The sequence below is a fragment of the Corythoichthys intestinalis genome, chromosome 17, assembly GCF_030265065.1.
Source record: "Corythoichthys intestinalis isolate RoL2023-P3 chromosome 17, ASM3026506v1, whole genome shotgun sequence".
Lineage (NCBI taxonomy): Eukaryota > Metazoa > Chordata > Actinopteri > Syngnathiformes > Syngnathidae > Corythoichthys > Corythoichthys intestinalis.
Window position 1 is genome coordinate 15,469,641 of NC_080411.1, and position 16,936 is coordinate 15,486,576.

General features: G+C 39.6%; 1 protein-coding gene across 2 annotated transcripts in view; it reads left to right on the forward strand.

The window, feature by feature from the left end:
- The first annotated feature begins 1,009 nt into the window (after window positions 1–1,009).
- fibcd1b (fibrinogen C domain containing 1b) overlaps window positions 1,010–16,936 on the forward strand; it is a 310,956-nt gene continuing 295,029 nt past the window's right edge. For both annotated transcript variants that reach the window (XM_057819800.1, XM_057819801.1), the window contains exon 1: window positions 1,010–1,275. In XM_057819800.1, coding sequence (XP_057675783.1) covers window positions 1,228–1,275 — 48 coding nt within the window. In that variant the 5' untranslated portion in view covers window positions 1,010–1,227. The remainder of the gene's footprint in view (window positions 1,276–16,936) is intronic.

Genomic DNA, 16,936 nt, shown 5'->3' on the forward strand with positions numbered 1-16,936 from the left:
TTGAATTCCTTTATTTTTCACTTTTAACAGCCAACTACACTTACTGTGAAAGAGTTTGGTAGCTCCACGTGACATCATACCACTTAATATACAATAAAACAAATGATGGGCCTGGACTTTGTTTTAAACACACACCAAGCGTGGAAAAACTACTAAGACACAACTATAAAAAAAATCGTATAACAAGAAGCAATGGATTGAACTAGGCATTAGAAGCCGATTCTTGTGCTTGCAATAGCCGAATTCTATCTCTACTTTCGGTTCATTGAATATTTAATGGCTAATTACTGTCAAATGGTAAGTTTAGTATCGATACAGCTGTATCTCTCACCTGTAAAACCGGATATCCGGTCGTATCGGTTTATTGTTCTCAAGCTTACTATTTACAGTCAATGGGAGCGTCGCATTGGCAGATCGAACATACCAATAGGAAAGTCGCGTTTTGTTTTTTAATTTGTGTTTTTGGTAAGTGTTTTGCCATTGTGTTTTTGAATTTGTTTTTTGTTATGTGATTTGGTGTTTTGTTTTTTTGATTTGCCATTGTGTTTTGCACTTCAGGGCCACCGTACAATTCCCAGTTAGATGCGATTGCTTTCACTAGCATTTAATTAGTTAAACTGTGAAATATTTTTATATCCCTTATGCATTTTTTACTTTTCATATCACAGAACGCTCTACTAAAAAGGACCACCTCCCATCCATCAAGACTGTTGTTGTGACGTCCCAAATGACACCCGCCTCTCCTCCCGCAGGCATCTCCGTAATATGTAACGCATGAAGACAGCTCATCATCATCACCATAATCCTCATGATCAGGCATGTTGAGAGCCCTATTTACTCATTCATACACTCTTAGTCTCACTGTGCTATGATGTGCAATATACAGTATACAAGAGGTCTCGGTGGGATGGGAACGAGGGGAGGGGGCGTTGATTGACAGGCGGGAGGGAGCGCAGTAGCGCAACGGAGGAGCGCGCGAACTGCTCGCTCACTCACTCTCGCGGATGTCGCAAAGAGGAGCCGCCGGAACGTAACATTGCGCCTTTTTTCATGGAGTAAAGGACTTTCCCCCTCGCGGAATAATCCAGCATTTGCAGCGGAAAACCTGCAGGAAGTTCCACGTAAATGGAATAGAGGCTGCGGGACTTGCACGGCTTGGATGTGTTGGCGTTGGTGGATGTAATGCGCACATTCTCCGCGGGACGCTGACCGGCCGATGGGGGAAAGATGGACACCTCTTCAGAACTCGAAGATGGGACTCGCCACAAGAATCAGGTGCGTGGACTGCACATGTGCGGATGAATAAGATTGTGTGCGCGCAGTTTTGCACGCTTGTTTTGGTGGGGAAGAAGTGCGGACATCTTTCACACACACCCTCCATTCATCCGTCGCTGCCTCCCGGGGTGATGGCGCACGCGCTCCCCGGTTTGGTGGCGAGGAGCCCGGGCAAAATCTCGCTGAAACCCCATCGCAGACAGTTTCCTCCAGGGGGTTTGAGGGACAAAGCTTCAGTACGCAATGATTTTTTTTTTTTTTAAATAGTGTTTTGGAATTTTAAATACAATTTACATACATGAACTCAGTTTTATGATTTCTTATTTTATTAGCATGAGATTGGAGTTCTTAATGTTTCATATTAGTCACACTAAAACAACAGAGGGCGCTTTTTACCTCGGTTATTTATTTTTTTTCAACCGCTACAAATTGGTCAGGCAAGTTTTTCCACAAGGTCATCATCATGTCACTAGAGGATGCTGAGCACACACTTGGACTTGAAGCTCGGATTTCATGGCACTGATGCACTTTCCAAACTCATCCGCTCATGTTTAATAGGACTCTCCTCATCCTCACAAGGCGCCTTCTCTGAGTCATTGTGTTGATGCTGAGAATTGAGGATTCCAGCCATGCGAGTGCAGAGAATCAACAGAATTATTCATTTCTTCCCAATCGATATTGCACTGCCCCCCCAACCCCTTGCTCGAATCCGTGCCGGTGATTTTCTGTTCCTATGAATGCGGGACAATTCCACGAAAATCACGCGCTTACCTGAACGCCCCAATCACATTGCTTTGATGTCACACCGTTACTGCCGTCAACCTCTAGAGGGCACATTTTCACAGTGTTTAGTCACTGCTGTGATTTAATTAAGTTCCCATTTGGAGGCATCTCCTGACTCAACTGTCAAAATTCACACTTGATTTTTTGTGTGTAGTTGCTTCTACTTCGAGACCAAATGATCACACACACCATTTTAACAGTCTGACAGGTTTTGCACCGAGATCCGCACTCCTCCTTGTCAAAAGGAGATCCGGTGAGTCATTTGGCGACAGAATGAACTGCTCCCCATTCATATTGACTGATTACTTAAGAGGTAATTTGTCATGTATGATGTCCGGGGTAATGCTGATACTTCTCCGTGGATGCTGATCAATGGCCCCGCAGGAAATGAACAAGCAAAGTTTGCAAGTGGCGTCTAAATGGCACATGCCAAATCTTTGAATTAACTCATTTGTCGCCATGACGGCAATACACGTCCAATTTGTATGACCTGTAGGGCCAGGCAGTGGTTGATCATCTTCCAATACCAATGACTGTGACAATACATCAAAAAGGTGATATGTCGCGTTACTTTATAACCCAAAAGGTTATTGATATGCTCCAAGGGTGTAGGTTTGGATAGGGATGGTCGGGACATGACACCAGCAACTTTTTAGAATGCTCAATTTGTCCCTACTAACTTTTATGCAACCTTATTGCATTATATAATGAGTTCAGTTCTATTGGTAATTTAGATTGTCTTCCCATATGTTGTAAGGATAGAATGAACCATACCATTATTAAGTGAATTATTTTCATTACATTCAGACTTACATTTATCCCTTTTCACTTGTTGAATGTGCCGGTCCATTTTTTCCCCCCACAAGCGCATGTTTGATTGGCTGATGACACCACCCCACTCCCGCCACACAGACATGCACACTCACACAGCACCAACAGATTCATGTCTATAAAATGCCGCCTCCTCCGCCCCTTCAAAGAGGAATGATACTAGGGTTTTTTTTGGCCAGCAGCAGCCACTTTATGTAAAAAGACGTAAATGTTGTGGGGGAAACACCACTAATTTTGCTACTGAAAGTCCGGCATGCATCAGAGTTAGCATAACATTAAACGGTGTGAACTTGCTAACCTGAAAAACTACTGCGGTCAGGCCTAGCCAAGGAACAATGAAGTCAATCTATAGCCGTCCCTCATTTGGATTATTGTTATTGAGTTAGTGACAAATTTTGCCAGATGACAATGGCATCTGTCATAAGCATAAGCCCATGACAGTGTCGTCATAAGTATGACAGTCTTATGATGCCGCTGTCAAATAAAGTGTTACCTATTAACTAGAAATTATCGCGTCAACGGGCGGTAATTAATTTTTTAAATTAATCACATTAAAATATTTGACGCATTTAATGCACATGCCCAGCTCAAACAGATTAAAATGACAGCACAGTGTCATGTCCATTTGTTACTTGTGTTTTTTGGTGTTTTGTTGCCGGGGTTTTAATATAAAATGTCTATAACTTGTACTAACATTTATATTTTAAGAACTACAAGTCTTTCTATCCATGGATTGCTTTAACAGAATGTTAATAATGTTAATGCCATCTTGTTGATTTATTGTTATAATAAACAAATACACTACTTATGTCCAGTATGTTGAATCTATATATCAGTCTCGTGTTCCATATTCCAACAATAATTTACCGAAAAATATGGCATATTTTATACATGGTTTGAATTGCGATTAATTACGATTAATTCATTTATAAGCTGTGATTAACTCGATTAACATTTTTAATCGTTTGACAGCCCTCCTATTAACCCAAATAAATCAACAAATAAGTCGCACTGGACTATAAACTGCAGGATTCAAAATGAGAGGGAAAAAGTAGCGGATTATAGTCTGAAAATTACGAGTAATGGTGCCTTCACTGATTTGCAGGTTACACATGGTCACTCAGGTTGCGTTCAGACTGCAGGAATATCTGATTTCAATCCGATTCCTCCTCATATCTGTTTCTTAGGCCTGACTATTTACCCTATTTTTAGTCCAAATTAGATCTGGGCCTGTTCAGACTTGGCCACATTATTGACACACGAAGGGATCATCCAGCGTACTGTAGGCCTTTATCAGACTGGCAGTTAAAATCTTGATTTTTGGCTCATCCAGATTGAAACTGGATGGTTCTTTCGTAGTCTGATTTTTGCGAGACTGATTGAAACCACATACAAGAGGTTGTTTCATATCAGATATGGACAGAAATGCTTCTAAACTTTCAACAGTTCAGATGAGCTTTGACTGTTCGTGACGTCACTCGATGCTGGATGACGCCTTCGTTGCCGCAGCAACCTGTCAGGTGTGTCACTAATGCCCCTTTCCCACTGAAACTAGTGGGCCAACACGCGTTTTTTCCAAGCCGATGAAACCAACTAGCAATTGGCATTTGGCACCTTTCCCATTGACAAAAAAAAAAAAAGCCGTGTCTTTTTTTTTTTTAACCCACCCGTCTAACCCCCCACCCCCCTCAGCCGTGCGTAAGGTTACGTGACGTCACCACGCTAAGATGCGCGTCGACAAGTGCGACCGACTTCATTCAGTTCAAGGAAGTAAACAATGCAGAGCAACATGGAAGCCTCCTTTCCGTTTGTGTTCTCTGTTTTCATGCTTTTTACTGCCCTCAAAATGGTCGAAATGCAGCAAAGGATCAACACTCTGCTTGTGCTGAGGCAACGTAGGCGACGTGAATTTTGGTTTGAAATTGAAAGGAGTCGTGTACTGGGAGGCGACTGGCGAGTTGTTATGACGCACCACGTAAGAGCCTACGTCACCACGTAGATTAGGTTGTTGACTGTTGACCCGGGGTTTTGCTTTCAGACTGCATGACGATCAGAGCCAAGGTGATTTTAACCAAGCTTGAGAACGATAAACCGATACGACCGGATATCCCGTTTTACATGTGAGAGATACAGCTGTATCAATAGTAAACTTACCATTCGACAGTAATTAGACATTAAATATTCAATGAACCGATAGAATTCGGCTATCGCAAACACAAGAATCGGCTTCTAATGCCTAGTTCAATGCATTGCTTAATATGATAATTTAGCTTTTACCTCACATGCTGCGCTTGTGTCATTCACCACACAGCGCACTTAGATTGTGCCCGCCGTCGTGGTTGCCTCAACTTCCCATTCATTTCGGCAGAACCGCGAGTAGTCGCCGTCATTACCCGATCGTCATGGGCGTGTCATAACAACGCGAGAGCTAACAAAACCACTGTAACGCACGCTCCGTAGCGTTTTCTTCACAGCCCAAAACGAAACTAGTAGTGGCTAGTGTTGTTAATAACGGCGTTATTTTTTTCAGTAGCGAGTAATCTAATTAATTACTTTTCTCATCTTGGCAATGCCGTTACTGTTACTGAGGCGGGAAAGGCGTGCGTTACTATGCGTTACTAAGTTGGTTGAATAAAAAAAGTCAGAGAGATGGACTCACGGAGACGAGAGAGCAGAGCAGGAGTGGGGAAGACGCCGTTGCAAACGCGGTGCTAGGTGGCTCCAATAATACCTGACTGTAGCCTACAAACTACGCCCATATGATATGGTATATATCACATATTATAGAACTAGATGCAAATGATAGCCACGGCTGCATTGGCAACATGTTTTAAGGACTACATGCGTTAGTAAACAGCCGCCATCTTAAAGCAGTAGACCTCTCAGGAAGGCTCTGTTGTAGAGATTCTTCCTAGCGAACCTACTTTTTTTTTTAAAATCTAAAATGGTCCTAAATCTGCAAAATCTTAACGACTTAAATCTATCTTTAAATGATGAAACAGTTTTAAAACTTACACATGTTGAAAGTAGACAGAAGGGAACTAGTGCAATAGCGGGAGCAATTTTAACAACTTTAACGGTTGATTCACAACTTTAAATGACTTCCACACATAGCAAAGGTTACTATCTAGTTATCGCAATACCCTTGTGTCTACTTAAGTGTTGGGTAAAGAATTGGGCTAGGGCCAGTTGTCCCAAAAACCCTTTAAACTTCACATTGTGTGACCTTTTTTTTTTTTTTTTTGAGGGAAAAAAAAACAAAAAAAAAACATGAAAATTATCACTAGTTACTTTGCCAAGTAACTAATTACTCTTAAATTCAGGTAACAGTTACTAACGCAATTACTTTTTGGGAGAAGTAATTTGTAACTGTAATTAATTACTTTTTTAAAGTAAAATTAACAACACTGGTAGTGGCAACGAAGCAACATGCTAAAACGATGGACAGTTTACGCACCACGCCAGCGACGTGCAGTGATTGATTTTCAACGCACCCCGGAAAACAAAAGTCGGACTTTGAAGTGATGAAGGCAGCCAGATCTGTTCGCATGGGACAGAGCTAGTGTGAAGCGGTACAGAGATCGTTTCGAGTTTTTAACCCTGAAAAATAACCCACTACAACGGTGGAAAGGGCGGCATATTGTTTCCACGAAACGCAGTCTACTTAAACATGAACATGTGGATCAGTTGATCTTCAAGAAAAATCTGCCCTTCAAAAAAGATATAGACAGTGATGAGGAATAAAAAAAAATGTGGAAGCACAGGCATAAGTGAATGACTTTGCTGTGTATAAGGTTAAAGTAATGATTATAGACCTGTCTGTCTAAAATGCCATGTTTTTATTCCCCAATTATACCAGTGGTAAAGCATATTTTTTATTCATGATAACACTAGCAGGTTTAATTTTTCTAGAGCTGCTGCATATAATTCATACTTTTTGCTTGTAAGATGTTTACGTTGAAAGTTTGCACTTAAATTACTGACCGATTGTGTTCAAAACACCAGGAAATACAGAAATTAAATTACTGCACTTTATTGTTGTCTGTTACTGGAGTTTATTTTATCAATCCCATCCAACAAAATGACAGTCAAATAGTAAGCTTTATTTATTTTTTTCCATATGAAAATTAATCAAAACATTGGTATGAAATTTTGATGTTTAATTTTGCTATCAGAAATGTGGTCTTTTTATATGTTTAAAATACTGTACGAACACACACAACGAATGTTTACTATCGTATCGTTTTCACTCTGTATCGAACCGTATCGTTCTTAAAGTGTATCGAATCGTATCGAATCGCTTGGCCCTATAAATGTATCTTTTTTTAATCGAATCGTAACCTGTGTATCTAGATACATATCGAATCGGCTTCATGCCAGAGATTCCCAACCCTAATTTTAATGCGGTCGCTTGGCGGTTTGATTGACATGGGTCGAGGCGGGTCGCTGCACCTTTCCCACTGCCACCAAAAGCCGATTGTTAGTGGGTTGACATGGTTTTTTTGGCCAGTGGGAAAGGGGTATAATGGGCCCAGAGGTTGCGCTAGACTTTTTCGTTGTCTGTCATTTTGACTGACAGGGTCATAAAAATCCGGTCATAATCAATTTTTACCCGTCACTTAAATTTTTAAAATGATAACGACATTGTGGTGACCCTTTGTTTGGCATAATTGACCTTCCGTACTTGTGTGTCCATTTGGCCGAGCGCGTTATCGGCTACGACACAGTCACGTGACAGAGACACTTAAGAGCCGCGTGCGTTCCGGTGTGCCGAAAAATAGCCGCCCCGCGTGAAATGTCCCCCCTGACGGGAAAGCTTATTTATAACGCTTTATTGAGGTGAAAACATCAAATGTTTTCACGGACGCATTACAGTAATAGATTTACGACTGTAAAATCAGTTTTAAATGAATAAATTACACAAAATACTAGTACTGTATTTTAGTAACAAATCGCGGACTGGGCCACATAAACATCTTTGAACAGAAATGTATTAGTCTACAGGTTTTCACGACCATATAATGACAATAATGACAATCACACTGGTGTGACATTTATTAGTTCAAGCAGAGTAAAATAATACATATTCACGGCAATCCATGTTCATCGATTGGTAAGAAAAAGCTGTTTGTACAAGTGACGTGTGGGTGCTCAATAATGAAATAAATAAACAAATAAATAAAACAAAATAAACGCTCAAATAATGCGTTATAAGCAAGCGTTCCCGTCAGGGGGGACATTTCACGCGGGTCGGCTATTTTTCGTCACAACACCGGCTTGAATAGAGAGTTCACAGAGAGCAGCAGAGCTACAGCGGCTGGACACAGCAATTCGAGCTAACAAGACTCTTAACATTGCATACCGCTTCAATATATTCAATAGTATTTAGTTTTCATTCATTTTAAATTAATATTCTGTCCGAACAAGCTTAACAGAGAATCCACACCATGCCATCATCACACATCAAGCAGATGAGGTTACATATGGAACAATGAAATTAACAGTTCACCTGCTGTGGCCTGAACGCAGTCTCACACTTTCCTCCTGGTGCGCATGGACTTGAATTGCGTGCCCGCTTGTGCAGTCCCTCTTTTTTCACCTCTTTTATCAACACCATCGTCGTTTTGGGGCTTTTCGAAGAAACTTCGGACACTCAGTTGCCTTGACATTTTTCAGAGTAAGGCCAATGACGTCATGCATCAAGAGAGACAATAGCTAATTAATATGCTCACTCACCACCCTGTGGTCTGGGGTGTGAATTGCAACCTGTCAAAATGACAGATGGACTTCAGTTTTTTCCGTCACCGTTTTAAAAAAATCGGTCAACGACGGAAAATATTCGGTTAACGCGACCCCTGAATGGGCCCCAGTCTGAACAGGACCAGATCTGATTTGGGCGCTGGCTAAAAATAGTGTGAACAGTCAGCCTTAAAAATCAGATTTGAGGAGTAATCTGATTGGAATTGGATATGCCTGCAGTTTGAACACAGACAAAATAGAGTGATCGTCAAAAGCCATCTGAGCTGTTCAGACTGAGAAGCATCCTGTCCATCACTGATACAGACATGCAGAATTTGTACTTTTTACAAACAGAATGGCCTTTTTCCTTTTTGGCAAGGAGGACACCACGTCTATGATTTCTAGAAACAGGAAAAATAAGGTTTTCTTTCCTAATACAAGACACTTTGGAGAATTGACATTTGTAGTTGGGAGGAGAAGTCAGAGAAGAGCAGCTAGCCATTGAGATGAAGAGCATGCGTGAATGACTAAACGAGCCTCTAATACGCCGAGTGGTACGAGTTTGAGGATTAAAGGCGCAAAAGTGTCCCACAACCCCTGAACGCTCACCACCGATCACACGGCGTTAGGGAACGCCGCCAGATGAGCCGCTTGCGATTTCCCGCTAATTTCCCATCGCACACGTCTGCTGTAAACTGTTTCACGGCGGCCCTGGCAATGCTTTATATCTTCAGCTTTTCCCGGTTATTTTTTCCAGATCTTGACGTTTGCAAGCCAGCGGGGGGGGGGTATTGCAAAATACAGAGTGAACTCCTTTGTTTCGACGCCTCCCAACTCTGCATATTTGATTTGCCGCCGGAGGTGCGCTGTCACCCCCGGTGCCCTTTTTCCCGCAGATGGAGCCCAATTAAGAGGAAAGCGCGACTTGAAAGTCTGCCGGAGTCTTAAATCTCCTGACGGCAGACGGCGGCAGCTGCCACGAGGCGGTCAGATACGTGGCTAATTGAGACTTAAAGAAACAAACACGACTGTCAGGTGGCAGAACTTTTAGATGCCGACGCATTTTGGCTGCCGAGTGCGGCGACGTCGGTAGTTCGCCGCTAGCACAAACAGCTAAATGGAGTATCATTTTCCCAAATGAGATCATGCATTTTTGATAAATGTATTTTTTTTTGTGTTGCTGTGGCCCTTCAGTGTCACGCCACTACATGCCACACGACTAGAGGTGGGTGTAAACGCATTACATGTACACCGTAACATTTACTCGAGTAACTTTTTGAGTAAAATGTACTCCGAAGAGTAGTTTTACTAAGCTATACTTTTTTCCTTTTACTTGAGATTTGTGAAGAAAAACCCCTACTCTTACTTCGCTATTTTAGGCTACACAAGAGTCGTTACATTTTTCCTCTTTATTCTACATATTAGATTTACTTATTGATTTTTCCAGCGATACCAAGAGTAGAGACATGCCTGCTGTATTACTGGGGTAGCTTCACCAGTTTCACCAATGAGAATCACATGACTATTACAGTGGTGTTACCAGGATGCTAGGTGTGGGTGGGCATTAGTCTTACCTGGGGGGGGGGGGGGGGGGGGGGGGGTACAATGCTCAAGTAGGTCGAAATCCAGCGTAGGGCTACTACACCTTAAAATATATAATAATTTTGTTTTCTCCTTCAGCTAACAGTTGTTGTGATTTGGTCCAAACAAATAAAAGTTGGATTTTATTTGACTTAGAGGTTAGAACACATCCATAACTGAACAGTATGGACACTCAGGTGACTATGTTTTTTTTTTTTTTAGGTAACCTATTGTGGTTCCACGGTTTTATTATTATTATTATTATTATTATGATAGTTATTATTTGTTCCACAGCCCCTCTGAGCTCAATTTGACCCCCTTAGAATTCTTCAAAATGCACCAAAATCGGCAGGCAGGTCGAGACAGGTGCAATCTTTGATACCGCGTAAAGACAAATTCCAAATACACTATGTAGCGGCCCCTAGCAGTCATTCTTTGTCCCGCCGACGCTTTGAGCCCTACTTTGACCCCCTTAGAATGCTTCAAAACTCACCAAACCCAACAGCCAGGTGATCACTTTGATAAAATGCGTAAATGTGTGTAGCGCCCCCTAGACACAAAACCTTATTTTTATTTCTTTTTTTTTTTTTTTTGAAGTTGAAAGAGGAGATAACTACGCAAAGGTTAAAACTATATGCTACTATATGCTATACATTACACATCAGTGCTATATGAATGGGATACCATACGTGGTGCCCAAACTGCAGTTAGAACCAGAACCCTCTGCGATAAGTGAAAAAACGCGAAGTAGCGCGCACCCCCCCCCCCCCCCCCCCATTGTGTATTCAATGTATTAATTCACATTTAGCATTGGAAAGAGATACATGTAAGACTTTTTTTTTTCTTTTTTCCCAAAATATATAATATATATATATATACACACTGCATTGTAATAAATGGCTTTTAAGCACTTCAAATGCAATAATCATGATGTTTTAAACATGTTACTGTCCCACCGAATTATATTTTGAAAAACAATAAAGTTCTGTTCTGTAGTCGAAAAATGCTTGGCTTTATTAAATGCTTCTGTTACCTCCCTTGCTGCGACTCTTGGAGTGTCATGTAGAAATTACAAATTGCTCAAAATCACTTAACATTTGGTAGCTTTTATTGCTTCGAATGTCGCCACACACACACACACACACACACACACACACACACACACACACACACACACACACACACACACACACACACACACACACAAACAACTTTAACTTTAAGAAGCAACTCCAGTGCACGTGCACTGCTTGCCTGGGGAAACAGAGCAGGGAGATGGAGGGAGGGAGCGAGAATGAGACTGACTACATGGTCGACACGGGACAGCTCATTTGTATTATTATTTTTTTTTTTTTTAAATGGAAAAAAAAAAATCTGTGATAGACTGAGGGCGCAAAGTTTGAATCGTGAAGTAGCGAGGGATCACTGTACTTCATTTTTTACGGTGCTTTAAAGACACCACATGATTCAATAGGGTGGCGTGATCATAGAAGGGCAAGCTTACCTCTTATTGGTATAATGCAGTAATGTTATTATTGTTACGATGTCTCATTGGTGAAACTGGTTGAGCCACTGTTGGCGTCTCTGGCAAAAAAGTACCATATTGGCCCAAATATAAGACTGGGTTTTTTGCATGGAAATGAGACTGAAAAAGGGGGTCGTCTTATATTCGCGGTTTAGACATTTTACCCATTCACGACGCGAGATGGCGCCAGATATCATCGAAGCGATGTTCTGTCATGACAGATCTCAGCTACTCTGAAATTTAACCAGTTTGCATTAATTTATTGCAATGTTTTTCCATATTCAGATTTGTTTCAAGACTACAGTTACAGTTAGACTTCACTTTGAAGATTTAATGCAGTTATTGCAATTATGTTGTTTTATCACAATTGATTGGTTTATTTACATTTCAAAAACCAGAAGCCATTCATTTACGAATGTGATTTCACTTTAGTTCACATATTTAAATGTTCAGATATTAAGATTTGAATGAGGCAAAATAACATGCTTTATCTCTCAAATTTATTGTTTAGGGCTGTCAAAATTATCGCGTTAATGGGCAGTAATTAATTTTTTAAATTAATCGCGTTAAAATATTTGACGCAATTAACGCACATGCCCCGCTCAGACAGATTTAAATGAAAGTACAGTGAAATGCCCACATATTAATTGTGTTTTGTGGAGTTTTGCCGCCCTCTGCTGGCGCTTGGGTGCGACTGATTTTATAGGCTTCAGCTCCCATGAGCATTGTGTAAGTAAATATTGACATCAACAATGGCGGGCTACTAGTTTATTTTTTGATTGGAAATTTTACAAATTTTATTAAAACGAAAACATTAAGAGGGGTTTTAATATAAAATTTCTATAACTTGTACTAACATTTATCTTTTAAGAACGACAAGTCTTTTTATCCATTTTAACAATCGCTTGTTGATTTTTTGTTGTAATAAACAAATACAGTCCTTATGTACCGTATGTTGAATGTATATATCCATCTTGTGTCTTATCTTTCCATTCCAACAATAATTTACAGAAAAATATGGCATATTTTATAGATGGTTTGAATTGCGATTAATTAATTTTTAAGATGTAATTAACTCGATTAAAAATTTTAATCGTTTGACAGCCCTAATATTGTTATAATCATTTGTTTCAGATGTACTGTAATTATTTTCTGTATAAAAATTAATTTGGTTTTCAAAAAGTTTTTTCAAACTTGAGTCTTAAAAAAGAGGGGGTCGTCTAATAATCAGGGCAGTCATATTCGGGCCAATACGGTAATATATAGAATAAAGATGTAAAATGTAACGACTCGTGTAGCCCAAAATAGCGGAATTAAGTAATGTTTTTTCTTCACAAATCTAGTCAAAAAGTATGGCTTAGTAAAGCTACTCTTAAAAATTACTTTCCCCCCCCCCAAAAGTTACTCAAGTAAATGTAATGTAAATATAAATGCTCCTCTAACCACCTCTGCTTTCAAGATCACAACAAAACTCGTGATGTACATTTGACCAAACATCGAGAAATAACAATTGTTCTTGCAAACCATTTTTGCCATTCATGCTACATTCCGCGATTCTCTTCATTTTCCTCCTCACACAGACAATGCCCGTTTTTCTTCGCGCGTTCTGTTCCTCAGTGCCGTATAACCCCTGTTGCGCTATCAAGTGCTGGCTCTTTGACGCCGCGGCTAAACTGACTCGCCATTGTTCTGCAACAATGTAACCAGACTTCTCTATTCTCCCCTCTATTTTGCCAGCAGAGCCTTCATGCGCTCAGCTGGGTGCTCTTGTTTAAAAGAAAAAACATCTCCAATCCAAAACCCAAACAAACATCAAAAGTCATTCTGGAAATTACAATTGAAGGAAAAGAACGATGAGAAGTGTTGAGTTACGTCTCCGAGGACTGGCCCATCGGTTTTGGAAGCGATCAATAGCACTCTGAGCAAACTCAAACTTCTCCAAAGCACTAAAAGTCTGAACCCGCCTTGAAATCAATAGTACACCCACACAACAACATTTCAAGGGGTACTTCCTCATCGCTCATAAAAATCTAGGTCTACTAAACACGTAAAAACAAACAAATTGCTGCTTTCCACCACAGAGGTTCTCAAAGTGAGACCCGCAAGCCCGCTGGTGGTCCCTGAAACGGCTACAAGTGGTCCATGAGTTGAGATAAAATGGAATGAAATTTGAAAGTTCATAATTTTTAATATTAATATTATGAATATATTTAATATATTATGTTGAAAGGTCAAAATATCTCTAAAAAAACGGGTTTTTCATAACTCTGAGTTGAATAAACAAATCAGTTAACCAACTTTGAATATTTAATTGGGATCATGTTATAATAATTACATTATTACTATTAATGCATTAACATTGCGCACCTTTTAGATGCTGTCGCATTTGGGGTGCCGAGCGCTGGCGATGCCAGTATTTACTGTATTGGCTCGAATATATGACTATTTTTTTGCATTGAAATAAGACTAAAAAAGTGGGAGTCATCTTATATTCAGGGTCTAGGCATTATACCCATTCATGACACTAGATGGCGCCAGATATCATTGAAGCGAATGCTGAACTTGAGTAATGTTCTGTCTAGGGCTGTCAAACGATTAAAATTTTTAATCGAGTTAATTACAGCTTAAAAATTAATTAATCGTAATTAATTGCAATTAATCGCAATTCAAACCATCTATAAAATATGCCATATTTTTCCGTAAATTATATATATATTCTGTAAAATAAATTGTTGGAATGGAAAGATGAGACACAAGATGGATATATATATTCAACATACAGTACATAAGGACTGTAGTGGGCATTTCACTCTACTGTCATTTAAATCTGTCTATGCTGTCCTCACTCCGAAGTGTCTACTTTTTCCAAAGCTAGTGAACGACGCCTTAATAATCAGACTTCTTCCTTTTTCATCTGATTTATTAATAAAATGGCCTCAAACCATTGTTCTCTTTAGACCGTAGTAAAACTCCCAAAAAAGTACACAAGCATTGCATTAGCAACAACGTTAGCTTAGCACGCTATACAGGTTCACTAAACATAAACAAAAAGCGTCTCATATAAAAAATATAACATTTCGCTTACTAACATAATATGTACATTCTTTACAACAACCATACTTACGGACAAATCTTGTCCAAGGATCATATAAGCACAACATTACCACGTAGGCCTCAGCCCGAGACGTTGTGCAGCCATATTGAACTGGCAAGAAAGCAATAAACCATGTCGCAAAGCGACCACAAGAGTTCGCTGTTAGACAGCACAAAAAACCTTGCTTTAAAACTTACCAAAAGGCAGAATACTGTCTGAGTTGGACATGTGCGTTAATTGCGTCAAATATTTTAACGTGATTATTTAAAAAAAATTAATTACCGCGCGTTAACGCGATAATTTTGACAGCCCTAGTTCTGTCATGACAGATTTCAGCTACTCTCAAGTTTTTTATTATTCTTTTATTGCAATGTTTTTCCTTATTCTGATTTGTTTCAAGACTAGTTACAGTTAGATCTCACTTTGATGGTTAATGCAGTTTTTGCAATTTTGTTGTTTTATCACAATAGATTGGTTTATTTACATGTCAAAAACCAGAGGCAATTCATTTACGAATGTGATTGCACTTTAGCTTACATATTTAAATGTTCGGATATTAAGATTTGAATGAATCAAAATATCATGCTTTTTCTCTCAAATATATTGTTATAATCATTTGTTTCAGATGTACTGTAAATATTTTCTGTATAAAAATTAATTTGGTTTTTCAAACTTGAGTCTTGAAAAAGAGGGGGTCGTCTTATAATCAGGGCCGTCTTATATTCGGGCCAATACGGTAATAGCGAAAACAAACATTTAAATGAGTATAATGTTCCTAAAGGAGATTGGATTTTTTTTTTTTTTCATAAATCTTTTGTGATATTGTAGTCCTTCAGTCTCACGCCACAACATGCCACACAGTAGGAGTGTAACAATATATCGAAAAGGTGATATATCGCGATACTCTGTTGCCCAAAAGGCTATCGATCGGTAAGTTATGCACCTACCAAGAATCGATATATCGTTTTAAAAAGGTGTCACCATTTCAAATTAAAAAAAAAAAAGGAACCAACAGGTTGCTAGAAAAACTAACTGAATTGTGTCCAAGTTAGCTCACTGGCTGCCAATGATGCCGCTACACATCCAATTCATTTTGACTGCATTGGACGTCTAGCGCCGTCAACGGCTGTGAAACCAAAGCATTTACAGCCACTCTTTTGTGGGCATTTACAGGTCATTCCTCGTTCATTTTAGGGCATTTACAGATTACTTCCAGTTTTTCTTGACTCACTTTCAACTGTTGTTGTGATTTGGTCTAAACAAATAAAAGTTGATTTGATTTTATTTGACTTAGAACACATCCATAACTGAACAGCATGGACATGCAGGTGACAATGTTTTTTTTAGGTAACCTATTGTGGTTCCTCGGTTTTATTATTATTGTTATTATTATTATATGTATTCTTTGTTCCGCAGCCCCTTTGAGCTCAATTTGACCCCCTTAGAATGCTTCAAAATGCACCAAATCGGTAGGCAGGTCAAGACAAGTGCAATCTTTGATACCGTGTAAAGACAAATTCCAAATACACCATGTAGCGCCCCCTAGCAGTCATTCTTTGTCCCGCCGACGCTTTGAGCCCTACTTTGACCCCCTCAGAATGCTTCAAAACTCACCAAACTCAACAGCCAGGTGAACACTGGTGAAAACTTTGATAAAATGTGATGATGAAATGATAAAGCAAAGGTTAAAACTTAGAAAAAATCAGTATTATATGAATGGTATATCATACGCGGTGCTCAGACTGCTGTTAGTACTAGATCCAGTTTTCTTTTGGGTGGAATGCCTCAAATTGAACTCATTGCCTGGCATTGACTGCCATTGACAGCTGTAGATGTCCAATCCGTTTCAAGTGGGAGGGATGGCAGCGAATGAACAACGTCTACTCGTGATCAATTCAATTCAATTCACAGCAGAAAAAAGCTCATATTTTTGTATTACTTGTATAATATTGTTTTAATTTTCGTCTTTTTTGGACGATAACACGTATTAGTCTTAGTCATATTTAAGTGATCTCAAAATGTGCCCATGTACTTTTTGTTGACGAAAACTCAAGACTAATTTCGTCTAGTTTTAGTCAACATTTACTGAACATGTTTTCATCTCTATA